This window comes from Lipophrys pholis, assembly GCF_963383615.2.
Source record: "Lipophrys pholis genome assembly, chromosome: 4".
Classification (NCBI taxonomy): Eukaryota; Metazoa; Chordata; class Actinopteri; order Blenniiformes; family Blenniidae; genus Lipophrys; species Lipophrys pholis.
In genome coordinates, this window is record NC_137637.1 from 31,465,484 (window position 1) to 31,480,188 (window position 14,705).

General features: G+C 45.4%; 1 protein-coding gene across 1 annotated transcript; it reads left to right on the plus strand.

Moving 5' to 3' along the window:
- The first annotated feature begins 1,741 nt into the window (after nt 1-1,741).
- Nucleotides 1,742-14,079, plus strand: epha2a (eph receptor A2 a). Its single transcript, XM_080460885.1, has 17 exons — nt 1,742-1,905; nt 2,748-2,815; nt 4,385-5,021; nt 8,985-9,140; nt 9,245-9,577; nt 9,877-10,004; nt 10,166-10,349; nt 10,458-10,560; nt 10,834-10,886; nt 10,970-11,095; nt 11,203-11,388; nt 11,487-11,548; nt 11,664-11,873; nt 12,087-12,236; nt 12,541-12,734; nt 12,848-13,003; nt 13,752-14,079. Exons 1-17 carry the CDS (start codon nt 1,830-1,832, stop codon nt 13,858-13,860), a joined length of 2,931 nt encoding a protein of 976 aa, XP_080317011.1. The 5' UTR covers nt 1,742-1,829; the 3' UTR covers nt 13,861-14,079.
- Nucleotides 14,080-14,705: the final 626 nt, after the last annotated feature.

A 14,705-nucleotide genomic window follows, 5' to 3' on the forward strand; every position in this document is an offset into this window, starting at 1 on the left:
CCGAGGGGCTCGCCATTCCAAGTACAAGCCGCTTCACGGAGAAGACTTGACTCTGAAATTCCTCCATATAAGAGTTGCCAGGGGATGCTATTGTTAGATCGTCTTTGTGGTCACATATTCATACCCAAATTGCCAGGTTCTCTATGAGGACTGTCTCATTAGTAGTCATATATTCATACCAGACCACCCCCTCCCTACTTGACCCCTCCTTTACCAGTCGTGGGAAACACAAGCCCTGGACGAGACGTGGAGGGTTTGGGCAATTACTTAGAAGACGGTCAAAAGATTATTCATCTTAAATACTCTTTTGAAATGTCACCGACGCCAAAATATATTTGTACAGTATTATTGACACCTATAATTTGAAACTCTTACGACCGCAACTTAAAATTCCAGCACGGAATAAACACTGGAGACGGTTTTACAATGTGCGTTTTAACACCAAGTGTGAGTGTAACAGAAGATGGACCTGCAGTCAACGGTCACATTCAGGCTACAGCTTGGTGGTCCAATTAGCCCCCTGTCGCATGTGTGAGACAGACCTCACCACAAAGACACAAAACATAGTGACACACACAGAATACTTCATTGTAGAAATAATTTGAGCAGATTTTTATAACTCAGTTTAAATAACTTCATCATTGGCGTATGATTTTTTTTTTTTGTATCAAAAGTGTAGAAGTACTGCAGAAAGAACACCTATGTGGGATTTGTGCTTTTGTTAAATATTCACATTTTTCATGGGATGAACTTGGGTCGCACAGCAGGGAAGTGGTTAGCGCTCTCCCCTCGCGCTAAGTATGCTGCGGGTTCGAGTTCAGGTTGAGCCTTTCTGCACAGTTTCAAGTTCTCCCTCTGGGTTTTCTTTTTGTCTGGGTTGTCTGGCATTCCCCCACAGTTCAAAAACAAGTTTTTAGACTCACTGGTGTCTCTAAATTTCCATCGGTGGGAATGTGAGTGTGTGTGTGTGTCGTGTGATGGTCTCTTTGCCTAGAGTCAGCTGGAATCGACTCTATAACACAACACGACTCTGAATCAGATAAAACAGCATAGAATGAGAAGAAATTAGTCACTGAAATTAAAATAAAAATAGTACTACTACATTATGAATGCACTAATTACACTTAATGTCAGCGGCCAATGTGTTTCAGGAGTGATACAGAATTTAAAAAATGAATAACATTTGGAAACCTCAAAATACACATTTTAAGGAATCTACTGAAGCATGACATTTTCCCCAATAAAGGTAAATCTAAAGAGAAACAAGTACATATTACACCACTAACACATCAGTAATGGACTAAAAGTAAATTGTATTAGGTTTATTTCTGAACATTATTCGGTTATCTGCATTTTATAATAAAAACAGACGGTGATTGTAGGAAAATGTTGTTGACACTTTTGTTTACACCATGATGTAATATTTTCATATAGGGAATTTATTCTGTTATGACACATACTTAGCGTCATAATATAACTGTGTATTGAACAGTGATGGGGGACTAATTAATACGCGTGTTAAAAGTAGTGTGTATTTGACTGACAGTCGTTAATTGAAGAGATAATCACAAATCAATACAACACCAACATCTGCGTCTTTCTTTCTGGATGAACAGGTGCTTGGCCCCGCCCCCTTGCACACCATATATGGAGAACTTCCACATTCCAAAGGGCGCGAGGCGGAGCGCCGACGTCACCCGTTTCTGAATGGGCTGCGCGCTCGCGCTCCCTCGGCCGGTGCAGTGGAAGTGTTAGGAGCGAGCCGGAGGAGAGCGCACGCACTCGTGGACGCACCGACGCGGACTTTTTCTCAAAAGTTGTGTGGAAACATGGAGCTGCGCGGCGTCTACCTCTTCCTCTTTTTATCTATCAGCCAAGTATTTATCAGCCTCCAGTCCAAAGAACGTAAGTACTTTTTATTTTTTTATTTTTCTCAGAACTTATTTCTCAAGGTGTTGAACAGGAGATAGTCCAGCGTCACCGCACCTCATGAGTCAAGAGGTTGGAATCTGAATGTCGTCTTTAAGTTTCCTGTCTTCCTTTGAATCATTGCAACGGTTTCTTTTTTAGAACAGGTTAGACTGTTTTTATTTTAATTCAATAAATGAGACCCTTTTCATGTTGTTACTCATCTATGTCTGTACACTTTTAAGTAATGTATAATGTTTTTTAAAAAAAAGTTATATAATTTATCCAGTTACCTATATATGTTAGATTATTTTTCCTTAGTTGCCCTCATACATATGACCCTGGTCTGGCCTGGTCTGGTCTGGCCTGGTCTGGGCTTTGGGGCACCTGTTTGATGGTTTACCATGTTCGACTCATGCTGCAGATTCATGTATTCCTCTCGTCATGGCAATTTAATTGCCCACGCCTTTCTCAGACATTATTAGTCATGTATCCTGGACCTGAAGGACATGGTCATTGAAATCCTGAATTAGAACCGACATGCTTGATTAGAAAGTCAAAGCGTGGCATGTGCCCCCCATAAAGCTGTCGCCCCGAAGATTAGGGAATGTAATCCAAACGCTTATTGTAAACAATGTTTGTAACAATGTTATTACTACAGACAGTTATTACTATTCACACAAAGATAATACAACTGGAATCCAGGGCTGTTACTTTTTTAACATGATCTTATTTACATTATTTACAAGGTTATTTCAGATTATACATTTTGTGTACGTGTGCCATGTGTTTCAGTGCTTGTCCTTACTGTGCTATATTTTTGTTTGTTTGTCCCACAGAGGTATTACTAGATATGAGAGCTTCGGGATCAGAGTTGGGCTGGTTGACGTTGCCATATGAGAACGGAGTGAGTATTTATACCTCAACGGGCATTTTTAAGACTTCAGATCCTCGACTCAAAGCCGTCTCTCCCTGTTAAGAACCGGAGAAGAAGCTAAGTTTTTGTTGTGAAGAGTTTGAGCCGGGCTTGGCGACAATAAGAACGTCCGCCGTCTGCTCAATCAATCCACTGAAAAGGCTCTCTGGGAGAGGTGGAATGAGCGGCAGCTCCATGGGGTTTGGCAGAGATCAGCTCGTCTTGCGTTAACTCCACTCTTCCATAAAGAATGTCGTGAAAATGTCACTATTCACCATACATTTAAAGTTACAGCACCAAATCCCAGCAGGCCTCCCTCGCCACAACGCTTACAACATGGCACTACATGTTTTTAAATGCTCAGGTTTTTTTTTTTTTTTAACTCCCTTCAGAATGTGGAGATTACCGTAAGACAGTATTCCTGATGGGAAGACACGAGTGACTGATGAAGAAAGAGTCTATAAGTGCAGAACCGTCCCTCTCGTCCCTATCTATAGTTCAGTGGCTTTCCTCTAAAAAAAGCAACAGGACATGGCCGCTTCAACTGTGTGGGCCACATTTCTTGTGTGGCTGTTCCCGGAGATCTGAAGATTGTCGTTTTGGATTGGATTTCCACGTGTCCACCGAAAACCTCGCTTTGTTCTCGCCCGACTTTCTCACACTTGTGATGTTTAGAATTTTCCGCCGGTGAAAACTATTCGCAGTATGCCCTCTTGGCTCCGCAGTCATATTTAAAGCGTTTCGTTTCCTAAAGCCAGTGTAAGCGTCTGGAGTAAACAGTAGGAGTTGCTTAGTAATTACAGGTAGTTTCCCAACGTTTGTAATCTAATTTGGCTAAAGTATGGAGGATTTAAAAGCAATGACAATCATTAGATGCTATTCTAAAATCTTTCTTAGTCCTTTTTTTTTTAACTATCAACCAGTAACTGTTGCTTCTCTTAACAACTGCTGAAGAACTGGAAGCGTTTATTTATTTTATCCGCTGAATTCCACCTGAACTGCTAAACACATGATGTGTTAAATCTTAATGTTCAAATCAAACCTTTTAATCTTTGACTCGTCATGGCTTCCACCCTCTTAAAAACTCTTAATTACCGCCAATTTAGCTGCCGTGCCTTTAACAGCGCTGTGCTTATAAAGCCTGTTTAACTGCTGTAAATGTTAGTCGGTATTCCACTGTAGTATTTGCTGGATTTATGCCTCACACACACACACACGCACACGCACACGCACACGCACACGCACACGCACACGCACACGCACACGCACACGCACACTTGTGTGTTGTGGAAAGCCACACACCTCGCAAGAACCACACATGTCCAGACTCATGATCCTAATGTGTGGGAAAAAAAAGCTTTGGTGTACTTTTGCACTTTACGAGCTTCTTGGTGAGCATGAAAGCTGAGGCGTCTCGTCAATAATAAAGACAGCAAAGCCTCTGAAACCACAACTTACTCTTCATTTTTCCTTTCATTTGTGGATTTTGGTAACAGTGACTTTGTCCCTCAAGCTGATTGTTTTGCACTCTGGTTTTTTTTTTTTTTTTGCGTCCTACAGTGGGAGATAGTCCAGACGGTGGTGAACGGCTCGCTTTTCTACACCTACAGCGTTTGCAGCATAGACTCCACTGAGCAGGACAACTGGCTGCGCACGACGTTCATCCAGCGGCGCCCGGGGACCCCGCGCGTCTCCGTGGAGCTCAAGTTTGTCGTGCGGGACTGCACCACCTTTGACGGCGCCTCTGTCGCCTGCAAGGAGACCTTCAACCTCTTCATCTCGGAGGCGGACGCCGACGTGGGAACCAACTTCCGCAAAGGGCAGTTCCGCAAAGTGGCCACCATCGCCCCCGACGAGGTGACCCGCGGCCGCGTGCTGAAGGTCAACACGGAGACCAGGACTGTGGGGCCCCTGTCCAGGAAGGGCTTCTACTTGGCCTTTCAGGACGTGGGCGCGTGCGTCGCGCTGCTGTCCGTCAGGGTTTACTACAAGACGTGCCCGTCCACGGTGCAGAGCTTGGCGGCCTTCCCGGAGACAGTTGCCGATGCCCTCACGGAGGTGGAGGGAGCCTGTGTGGAGCACGCCATCAGCCAGGCCACCCCACGCATCTACTGCACAGCTGAGGGCGACTGGGTGGTTCCCGTGGGCCAGTGCCAGTGTCTCGCAGGCTACGAAACCACCGGGGACTCCTGCCAAGGTAAGCACTGCCAGCAATGCGTCACTCAACTGAAGCGTCGTGAGTTGTAAGCGTATGGAAGTATGGAACCGCTCATTTGTCACGGCGTGTGAAATGAGCGCCCAGGAATGTTTATTGTGTCTGGGCTGTTTGGAAATCTGTCTCAAAAAAAAAAAAAAAAAATCTCTCCATATCAGTTTGGAGGTCAGGCACAGACAGACTCGGCACACGGAGACAGAAGACATTAACTTCTTAACCCGTTTATTTAGTTAAAGATCTTAAGGAAACCGCAGGTTTCTTCACCATATTGAATGGACTTAAAGCTGTGAGGAAATCTGGAGCCTTTCCCATCGATGCCTCATTGCTTCTTGTACCTGTTGGCCGACAGTGCATTCTTTCCTCTGTCTTTCTCTCAGGTTTCAGGAATGGGGCTTGGCTGAGATATTGTTTTATGGATAGGTCGAGGGCTTAGGGCGATAGTGTACAGTACAAAAAAGCAGTGTCCCAGTTTCATGTGGACTTTGAATGTTTTGTGGTTAGACTGGAGAATCAACAAAAGTATATTCAAAGCTTTTGAATGTAGTGTTGACGGGTCCTATTGACCACAAATCAGTGCTTAGTAGGGGAAGTTAAAAAAAATAAAGAAATAAATCAGTGGAGCAGACCTTTGTCAGTACATGTCCAGAATCTTTTACCATTCATTTGAAAAAAAAAAAAAAAAAAATGCCAAAGTGGCCAAAAGAAAATACTTCAATGAAGTTTAATTTCACATATTCTTCCACATCACAGACAGGAACTTGAAGCTATTTAAAGTTTACATGAAGGTATTTTGTGAAATCAGACACCAAAAAAAAGAAAAGATTCATAGCTCATTTAAAAAAGTGTTGAGTTTGAGGAAACATATTGTTGGTAGGTCCAAGTGAAAGTATGTGAAAACTTTGTGGTATGAAAAAGCCCTGGAGAAAGACCTATGAGTAATTTTAAGTCAATTAAAAAAAAGAAAAAGAAAAAAAAGACACAGCTGTGGCGTTGGTACTGTACATGCTCTTACAGTTTGTGCGGAAGTTGGTCCGTCTGTTGGCATTCTGGGGTGTGGTGAGTCGGATGGTCTGGAGGAAACGTGGGAGGAGAAAAGGGTACAGAGAGAAGAGGAAGGAGGGGAGGAAGGAGGGGAGGAAGGGCAGAGTCTGCTGCGGGGATTTCTGAAAGGAATTCTTTCATCCTGGCGTCACCTACAGCGCAGATTGACTGAAGGAAGGGCCGTGTGAATGTGTCGGAAGAACTACCTGAGTGGTGTGTCTTCTCCTCGCAAGTATTTGTTTTGGTTGGGTTGCCAAGGCAACGGGAGCCGCAGATTACAGGGATGAGGCCGGCACGCCTATCAGAGGTTAGACTGAGTCAGGCTGTGGTTTATGACTCCTGACAGTCCGAGTCACCTTGGCTGGCAGAGTTTGGTGCCGTCTGTTTTCCTTAAGCAGGGAGATCATTCATGAAAGGACGGAATCAAGCAATTTTGGGATTAGTGGATCACTGAAGATCAAGTTTTGACTGCTGGTTATTTAGGTGCTTTCTTCTTCTGAAACGTACATCAAATCCGCCGGCTCTGGCTAATCACTTGATAGGATTTTACATATCAGGTTTTTTTTTGTTTTTTTTTTGTCACTCCAAAGTGGAAAACCTTTGAGATTCAGATTGTTGAGTAAAGGCAAGATTCCTGCTGATGTCGACGCAGGTGTTGAAGGAATTAAGAGACACTTAACACTACTTTAGAAAACTCTAAATCAGTTATCCAGAGAGATTGACTCAAATGCCACTTCAAAAACAACCAACACTTATATTGATTTGAAATTGTTAGAAAAAAAAAAGATGGACATACTTAGAAACAAAGACAAGAAGTGTGTCTGTTACCAAGGTTAGTGACGGCGCGGAGCGCCTGAAAAGGAAGTGGGAACAAGATGACAGGAAATAGTTCACTGAAGTCAGAGTTTTAAAATGCAGGAAACGTGTTATTATATAATAATAATAATAATAAAAAGACAATGTTGTTCCAGCCAACTCTCTAATGTGAACTTCATTCCTTTTTTTGTGTGCAATAAACAGAGAAAGTGATACGCAGGCAGGCCCGGGAGCTGAATGTAGATCCCACTGAAGAGCACAACTGTTGTGGGAAAAGGAAGTAAAGTGAGATGAGGAGGAATGCTGACTGACACAAATAAGCAGGTTGTCTTTGGTCGGAGTAGAGGGTGGGGAGCGAGTCGACAGTTGGTGCACGAGGGAGGTTAGCTCCGTGGCTGCTTAGTTAGGTGTGGAGTGTAATTTAGTCAAGAGGATTAGTAGAGCAACAGGACAGCTGTTAGCCAATGACATGCCCCGCTTTGCCTCCTTTTGCTCTTTCATCCGGTTGTTAACACACGCAACGAGCTCCCTAATCCATGTTCCCACTCATTAGAACAATGGACCGACACAAAGAGCAGAAAACAGATTCAATTAGCAGATGCACCAGTGCGGAACAGAAGTCCTTTTCACATGTCAAAGACAGCGCGGGACAATCACAAGCGAATCTCTACCGACGAGAGAAAATGTAAGTTAGACTAATCAACATTTGGCGTGTAACTCTTTGGTCAGGTGACAAACGTGTCAAAATATGTGCTCAAACACTGAGAAACAAATCCGTCAGTGTCAAAGTTTCCATGAACCGTGTTTGTATTCTTACATTGCACACATGTTGCCATTGACAAGCTTTATAAATAGCAATGCAACATATTTATGGCACCACTCTGTCCAATCTCAGTAACAATAGATGAATGGGTCTGGAGTTTCTTTGGTACGTGACAGAGGTCCTGCTGCTTCAGCTCAAGATGAAATGGGCTGGCCCCCTTTTCTTATGCGAAAAACCCTCAGCTACACCCCCACTGTCGCCGGGAGACTCCCCAGAGAGAACTTCTGTTGGTGCTCGACCCCCCCCCCCCCCCCCCCTCCCCTCCATTCGTCACTCCATCTATTCATTTCAATCCCTCCAACTCACACTCAACCTGCTCCTTCTCCTCCTCTGCACCAGAGCGTGGGGTGCAAAGGTCCTTCTGCCTTGGTGGTGAAGTAACGCGACCACGTCTTGAATCCAGGGTGCACCCGACCCCTTCCTCTCGGCCACCAGAGCAGGGATCAGATGAAAGGCCGCTCCCCAGGGAGGCGTCAGACAGAAAGCAAAGAGAGGGGCTCTTTCACTAAATCCCTTTTCTCAAACTTCTTTTTAAAGTTATTTTTCAAATGCGCAGAGACGCCTTAGCCCAATCAAAATGTTCCTGCGTGTGTGTTTTCGTAAGAAACTTAAAAAAAATAAAAGTAAAAAAATTCTCGTCTCTAGATTTTCCTCTTCCGGTTCCTGATTGTTTGGTAACTTTTCAACCTCGGCTGTAATTTGCGACTGATGTCGGGGGTGAGAGGAAGGAAGGAAGAGAGGGAGGAAACAGCAACTTCAGACCGAGTTGCACCTCCTGTACTCTGATTTCTGTCCTGTCTGCATGTTCATTAACCTCCCATGCCCTGGAAGGCTGTTTATCTGTGGGCTGAAACGTCCATTGCAACACTCCACTGGTGTCCAAGGTGCCATTTCCTTTGGCAAAAACACAGATACTATCTGCCAAAGAATATGAGCTGAGGGTTCAAATAGGGGAGAGCAGATCAGATCACCTTGACGGATTTAATGCTCTGCTGTCATCCGGTTGACACTGGCAGTGCGACCTGAGATTAGGCCTCCAGGCAAAAGAGGCGAGTGAAGGCACATCGTCAGGGAAATCCCTTTTCATTCCTCTGAATACAAAGACTCTGTGATTATAGGTTACTCACAACAAACGCTTCCTGTGGGTGGAAGCATGCTGGTATTACAGAGATAGCCTTATTGTTTGCATTTTGATCAGTCATTCCTTCCTTTGTAATTCATCTTAAACTAACTCGCACCTATTTTCTTTTTTTTCTTTCTCACAGTTTGCAAACCGGGCTACTTCAAGCCGACGGTGTCGAGCGAGTTATGTCACGTTTGTCCTGATCACACCAAGCCCTCTGCGGCCGGCGCCACCGAGTGTCTGTGCGAGGACGGTTTCTACCGCTCCCCCTCGGACCCTCCTACCGCAGCCTGCTCCGGTAATAACCCCACTCGGTTTCTCTTTTGAAGCCAGCTTTCTGGTTAATTACTGCGAAGGATTCTTGTTCTGATTTTCCTCTGTCGTCTCACTTCCTTCCCGAAGCTCCCCCCGGTGCTCCTCGCGACCTTACCTCCACCACCCTGTCGGCAGACGGCAGGCTGCAGCTGTCCTGGAGCCCACCGCTGGTGACCGGGGGCCGCAGTGACATCGCCTACAGCGTGGTGTGTGAACGCTGTGACGGGGCCTCCTGTGTCCCCTGCAGTGAGAAGATCCGTTTCGAGACGGGACCGACGGACCTGCGGGACACCGCAGTCGTCGTCGGCGACCTGGATTCTCACCTCAACTACACGTTCACGGTGGAGACGCACAGCGGCGTGTCCCAGTTTGGCACTGAGAGGCCCACAGCGTCCATCACCACCGCTCTGGACTACACAGGTCAGTGTTCGCAGTGTCTTAAGCGTCTTCTACTTCTCCCTTCTAACCTCAAACCAAACCGCTTCTGTCCGGTGGAAAATAAACTCTCCCGAAAGTTGCCTCAGCTTTGTGAATTTTAGAGACGGGTGTTGATAAAACACTTTCCTTACTGCGAATGTAAACACCTCCACCACACAGATGAACCTCCAGAGAGGAATTGTGTCTGACCCCTGAATCCCTTTCATTTCAAAATGTCCTCTCCAAGGACTATGATTAGTCACTAACCATTGTTTTGTTTTCCGTCTCTCGCCGACCGTTAGATCCCCCCAAGGTGACGTTGATCCATCTGGATGATCGCGGCCCCACCACTCTGTCTTTGTCCTGGAGTCTGTCTCGCAGACCTCCAGCCCACATCAATCACCGCTACGAGATTATGTACCGCAGAAAAGTAAGACAAAGTGCTTTGGTGTCCTTTGTTTGTTTTTTTTCTAAATACAAAACCAAGATTGTTCATTTCAAATTATAATCAAGATTAATGTTAAAGCAGAAATTAATCTTCTTATCTGTTTCATTCAATTGTTGTTGTTGTTGTTGTTGTTGTTGTTGTAGTTGCAGGATGATGATGGCGAGCGGGATGTGACCACATACACAGTCCTCATTTTGGAGAAAAGCTCGGTCCAGATTAACGACCTCACGCCGGACACCACTTATCTGTTCAGAGTTCAGGCTCTCGGTCCCGACGGGAACCCTGGCAGCTACAGCGTGGAGCACGAGTTTCACACTTCACCAATCGGTACCAGCATCTTTAAAATCTCCTCAAAATTAAGCCTGTTTTTTTTCTTTGGTTTTTCCCTCAAAAAGTCTCAACTCGAGCTGTTTGTGTTTTCTGTGCTTCGCTCAGCCGAGTCTCAGATCCAGAACAACTCCACGATGGTGCTGGGCGCCGTCGTCGGAGTGGCGGTCATCCTGCTTGTTGTGGTCGCCGTCCTGCTGCTGCGTAAACGGTTGGTAACAGCACACTTTGTATCTACTTCCAACTCGTGTGTCATTCAGATAAATATTATCCGCGGAGCTCCAAACGGTGTGATCATGAGCCTCCGGCTCCACTAAATTAAAGACATTGTAGTGTGCCAGCTCAAGGAGAGTTTAGAAGTAATGGCTGGCCCTGCTATTAAATACACCCTGCTATTCAATACTAGAAGCTGCCCTGCAATTACTGAAAGGCTGGTCTGTATACCGTTAAGTCCAACGGGGATTAATTTTGTTTTTCCTCTCAGGAGATTGAGCTCTCGTGGCAGAGGAGGACCCGAGGATCCCTACTTCTCAACAGGTAACCACAGTTGCATCCGCTCCGGCAGGAATATTCATCCAAATGAACGATTGACTAATATCTTAATCATCATTTCCCCTCAGATCAGCTGAAGCCTCTGAAGACATACGTTGACCCACATATGTACGAGGATCCCAACATCGCCATCCAGAAGTTTGTCACAGAAATTGACTCAAGTGCAATCAGCAAACAAAAAGTCATCGGTGTGGGTCAGTGTTTCCTCGTCACTCCTCTTCCAGCTTAAGTTTTTTTTTAGGTTTTTTTTTTTTTTTTGCACGATCTAACTTTTCCCTCCGGCTGTTCATCCGCTCATCAGGAGAGTTTGGGGAAGTGTTCCGCGGTGTGATGAAGACTCCCGGGCGAGGCGAGGTGACCGTCGCCATCAAGACCCTGAAGCCGGGCTACTCAGAGAAACAGAGGCAGGATTTCTTGAGCGAGGCCAGCATCATGGGGCAGTTCTCACACCCAAACATCATCCGGCTGGAGGGGGTTGTCACCAAATGTGAGTCGATTACCTCGTTCAACAATAATCATTTATTCTTTAATCAGCTTCTGGAAGGCTTTTCTTTCAATAACCATGACTTCTGTTTAAATTCACAGTTAAGCATGCCATGATAGTGACAGAGTACATGGAGAATGGAGCTCTCGATACATATCTGAAGGTAATCACACTTAATAACAATATTCTTACAGAGCATATTCAATTGTTCACACAGCAAATTAAATTAAATTTCTTATTAAAGAAATAAGTAAAATGTTAATTTTTGTCTTCTTCAGGGCCGTGACGGAGAGATTCCTCCGTACCAGCTGGTGGGAATGCTGCATGGAATAGCAGCAGGGATGAAATACCTTTCTGACATGAGCTACGTCCACCGAGACCTGGCAGCGAGAAACGTTCTGGTCACAAGTGACCTGGAGTGCAAAGTGTCCGATTTTGGCTTGTCGCGCGTGTTGGAAGACGATGCCGAGGGCACCTACACAACCAGAGTGAGTCTACTAGCCGTACTGTGCAGCCTTGACGCTCAGTTAAAATAATAAAACTGGCGTTTTTTGTTTTTTTTTCTTTCTCGAAATAAGAGCCGGATTGTTAATTGTGCTTCAAATTCTCTCGTGCACAATTAAAGTGATGTTCTGTCAGCACCTGGTGTTTCCACTCCCTCACACATGGAGAATGATTGGATAATTATTCTCCTCTGTCAGGGAGGCAAAATCCCAATCCGCTGGACGGCCCCAGAGGCCATCGCCTACAGGAAGTTCACTTCAGCCAGCGACGTGTGGAGCTTCGGCATCGTCATGTGGGAGGTCATGGCATTCGGAGAACGGCCCTACTGGGACATGAGCAACCATGAGGTATGTTTCGTCCGTCGCTGCTCTGATGACTAAGATGACTGACTGCGTTGGCCTGTGCAGTGAAAACTATAATGTATGTCACCGCGGAGAGTTGGTGCAGGGTGAGGCGGCGGCGAGGGAGAGGAGCCTGACGCCAAGCGTAGTTTCCCACCGACCACTTCAAATCTACTGTTAATGTCAACATACGATCGCAGCGCGTTATTGGACGGCCGTCCGTTCAAACCGCCTGTCGCTGCAGTCAGAAATATACCATGAACGTAGGCGCTGACTCCAGCCTCTCCTGGTCTTCTCCCCCCCCACTCAGGTCATGAAGGCGATCAACGAGGCCTTCAGGCTCCCCGCCCCCATGGACTGTCCGTCCACCGTCTACCAGCTCATGCTCCAGTGTTGGCAGCACGACCGCTCAAAGCGGCCGCGCTTCTCGGACATCGTCAACATCCTGGACAAACTTCTTCGAAGCCCCGAGTCTTTGAAGACAATTGCTGACTTTGACCCGCGGTATGCGCAAACTTTTATTTGTTTGGTCGAGAAGAACATGTTTGGAAACTCTCTCTCTCTCTCTCTCCTGTCTGTGAATGACGAGTAATCTAAACCCTCGTTGCTCCTCACAGCGTGTCCATCCGCCTGCCCAGCACCAGCGGCTGTGACGGCACCGTGTTCAGGTCGGTGCCCGAGTGGCTGGACTCCATCAAAATGAGTCAGTACAACGAGAGCTTCGCCCGGGCGGGGGTAACGACCATGGAGCAGGTGCTGGCTTTGAGGCATGAGTAAGTGCACACATGATGGCACAGGTGCAGCGCCGCCGGGCTGCGCACATGTGATCCGGCACCGCGCCACATTTCGCAGTAACACAGAGGAAGTATTGAGCTCTCAGCCGGGACATTTGCTGTCCACGTTTCTGAATGCGGGAACTCTCCGATCTGGCGCTGCCCAGGCCATTCCTCTCATTCTCCGCAGCATAACTCCTGCAGCAGTAGTTCCAGACCACATCATGAACCATTTACAGATCGACTAATGAATGAATGAGCATTCGGTTTATAGTGCTTAAAAGTTCACACACACACGTTTTGGTTTTTTTTACAATTTGAACTTTTTAACCCATTTTATGAACCGTTTACTAGTATTTACAAAACTTGCCAGAGGAGATTCACATGAACAAACAAACAAAATAAGTTGAAATAAAAAGCGAAATGAAAGTAAATCAGTTAAAAATGTTAACGACTACATCAGCACCATTAATTGTCTTTTACAACTTAACAGGCCCCAAGATTTATACAGATAAACTTAGTAATAAAACCCTATTTTAGAGGAGTTGAGACGAGTTTAAATAGAAGAGACCTGAGTGTGTGTGTGTGTGTGTGTGTGTGTGTGTGTGTGTGTGTGTGTGTGTGTGTGTGTGTGTGTGTGTGTGTGTGTGTGTGTGTGTGTGTGTGTGCCGCGAGCCGTCGCCTCTCAGTGTAACGCAGAGTCTATATTGTGTTGAGTTAAATGGAGTCATTTCTCTTCTCCTTTTAGAGACATCAGGAACATCGGCGTGCGGCTGCCCGGCCACATGAAGAGGATAGCGTACAGCATCCTGGGCCTGAAAGACGAGACCAGCTCCCTCAGCGTGTTTGCAGTGTGATCTAAGCATTCCTCTAAATCAAAGAGCACTGAGCGACCGTGCCATTTCAACTCACGGACGACCGGGGGGGTGGGGGGTGGGGGGGTCGGGGTGGGGGGGTGGGAGGGCAGAGCTACACCGAGCTGGACGGTTTCTCTTTTTTCATTCTGGTGGCGCGACTGAAAACGACCCTCCAGGCCACTCAGGATGGACATCAATACTTTTATGAACATTACAATTAAAAAAAGAAAAGAAAATTATTTATCTTTATATGAAAAAAATAAAAATGTATATGTTGAACATAAACAACTTATGTGATGTAGTAAATGAAACTATTTGAAAAGAAACAAATGAAGAATGTGAGACTGTATGAGAGTGCTTGGCTTTATATTCACTGAAAGACTGAAAGGCTCTTCGTGATCGAGGGCCGCGTTTCTTCCTGCCGATGTTTCTGGATTCTGAAATCGAAACGTTTTTTTTTTTGTTTTGTTTTGTTTCTCTGTGATCTGTGAGACTTACTTTTAAATTTTTGGGAGAGTTTCCTTTTCCACTCAGGGTGAAGAATCACATTCTAGTTAGTCTCTTTATCGCAACGCAACTTTTCTTCGTTTACATGATGTCTTACTACAACTGTCCATTTTTATTTAATATTTATTTTATATTTATGTCCTTTTGTTACGTGACGGATAATTCAGAGCTGGCGCATGTTTGCCAGGCGGCGCATTTTGTTGTTGTTGTTTTTTTTGGAATAAAAAACTTTTGCAGGAGTGACTGTGTGTGTAAACACTGTTTGAATATTTCATCTGAATGACTGTAGACATGCAATCAGCAACATATATTTGACTTAAAATCATAGATTTTGCTTA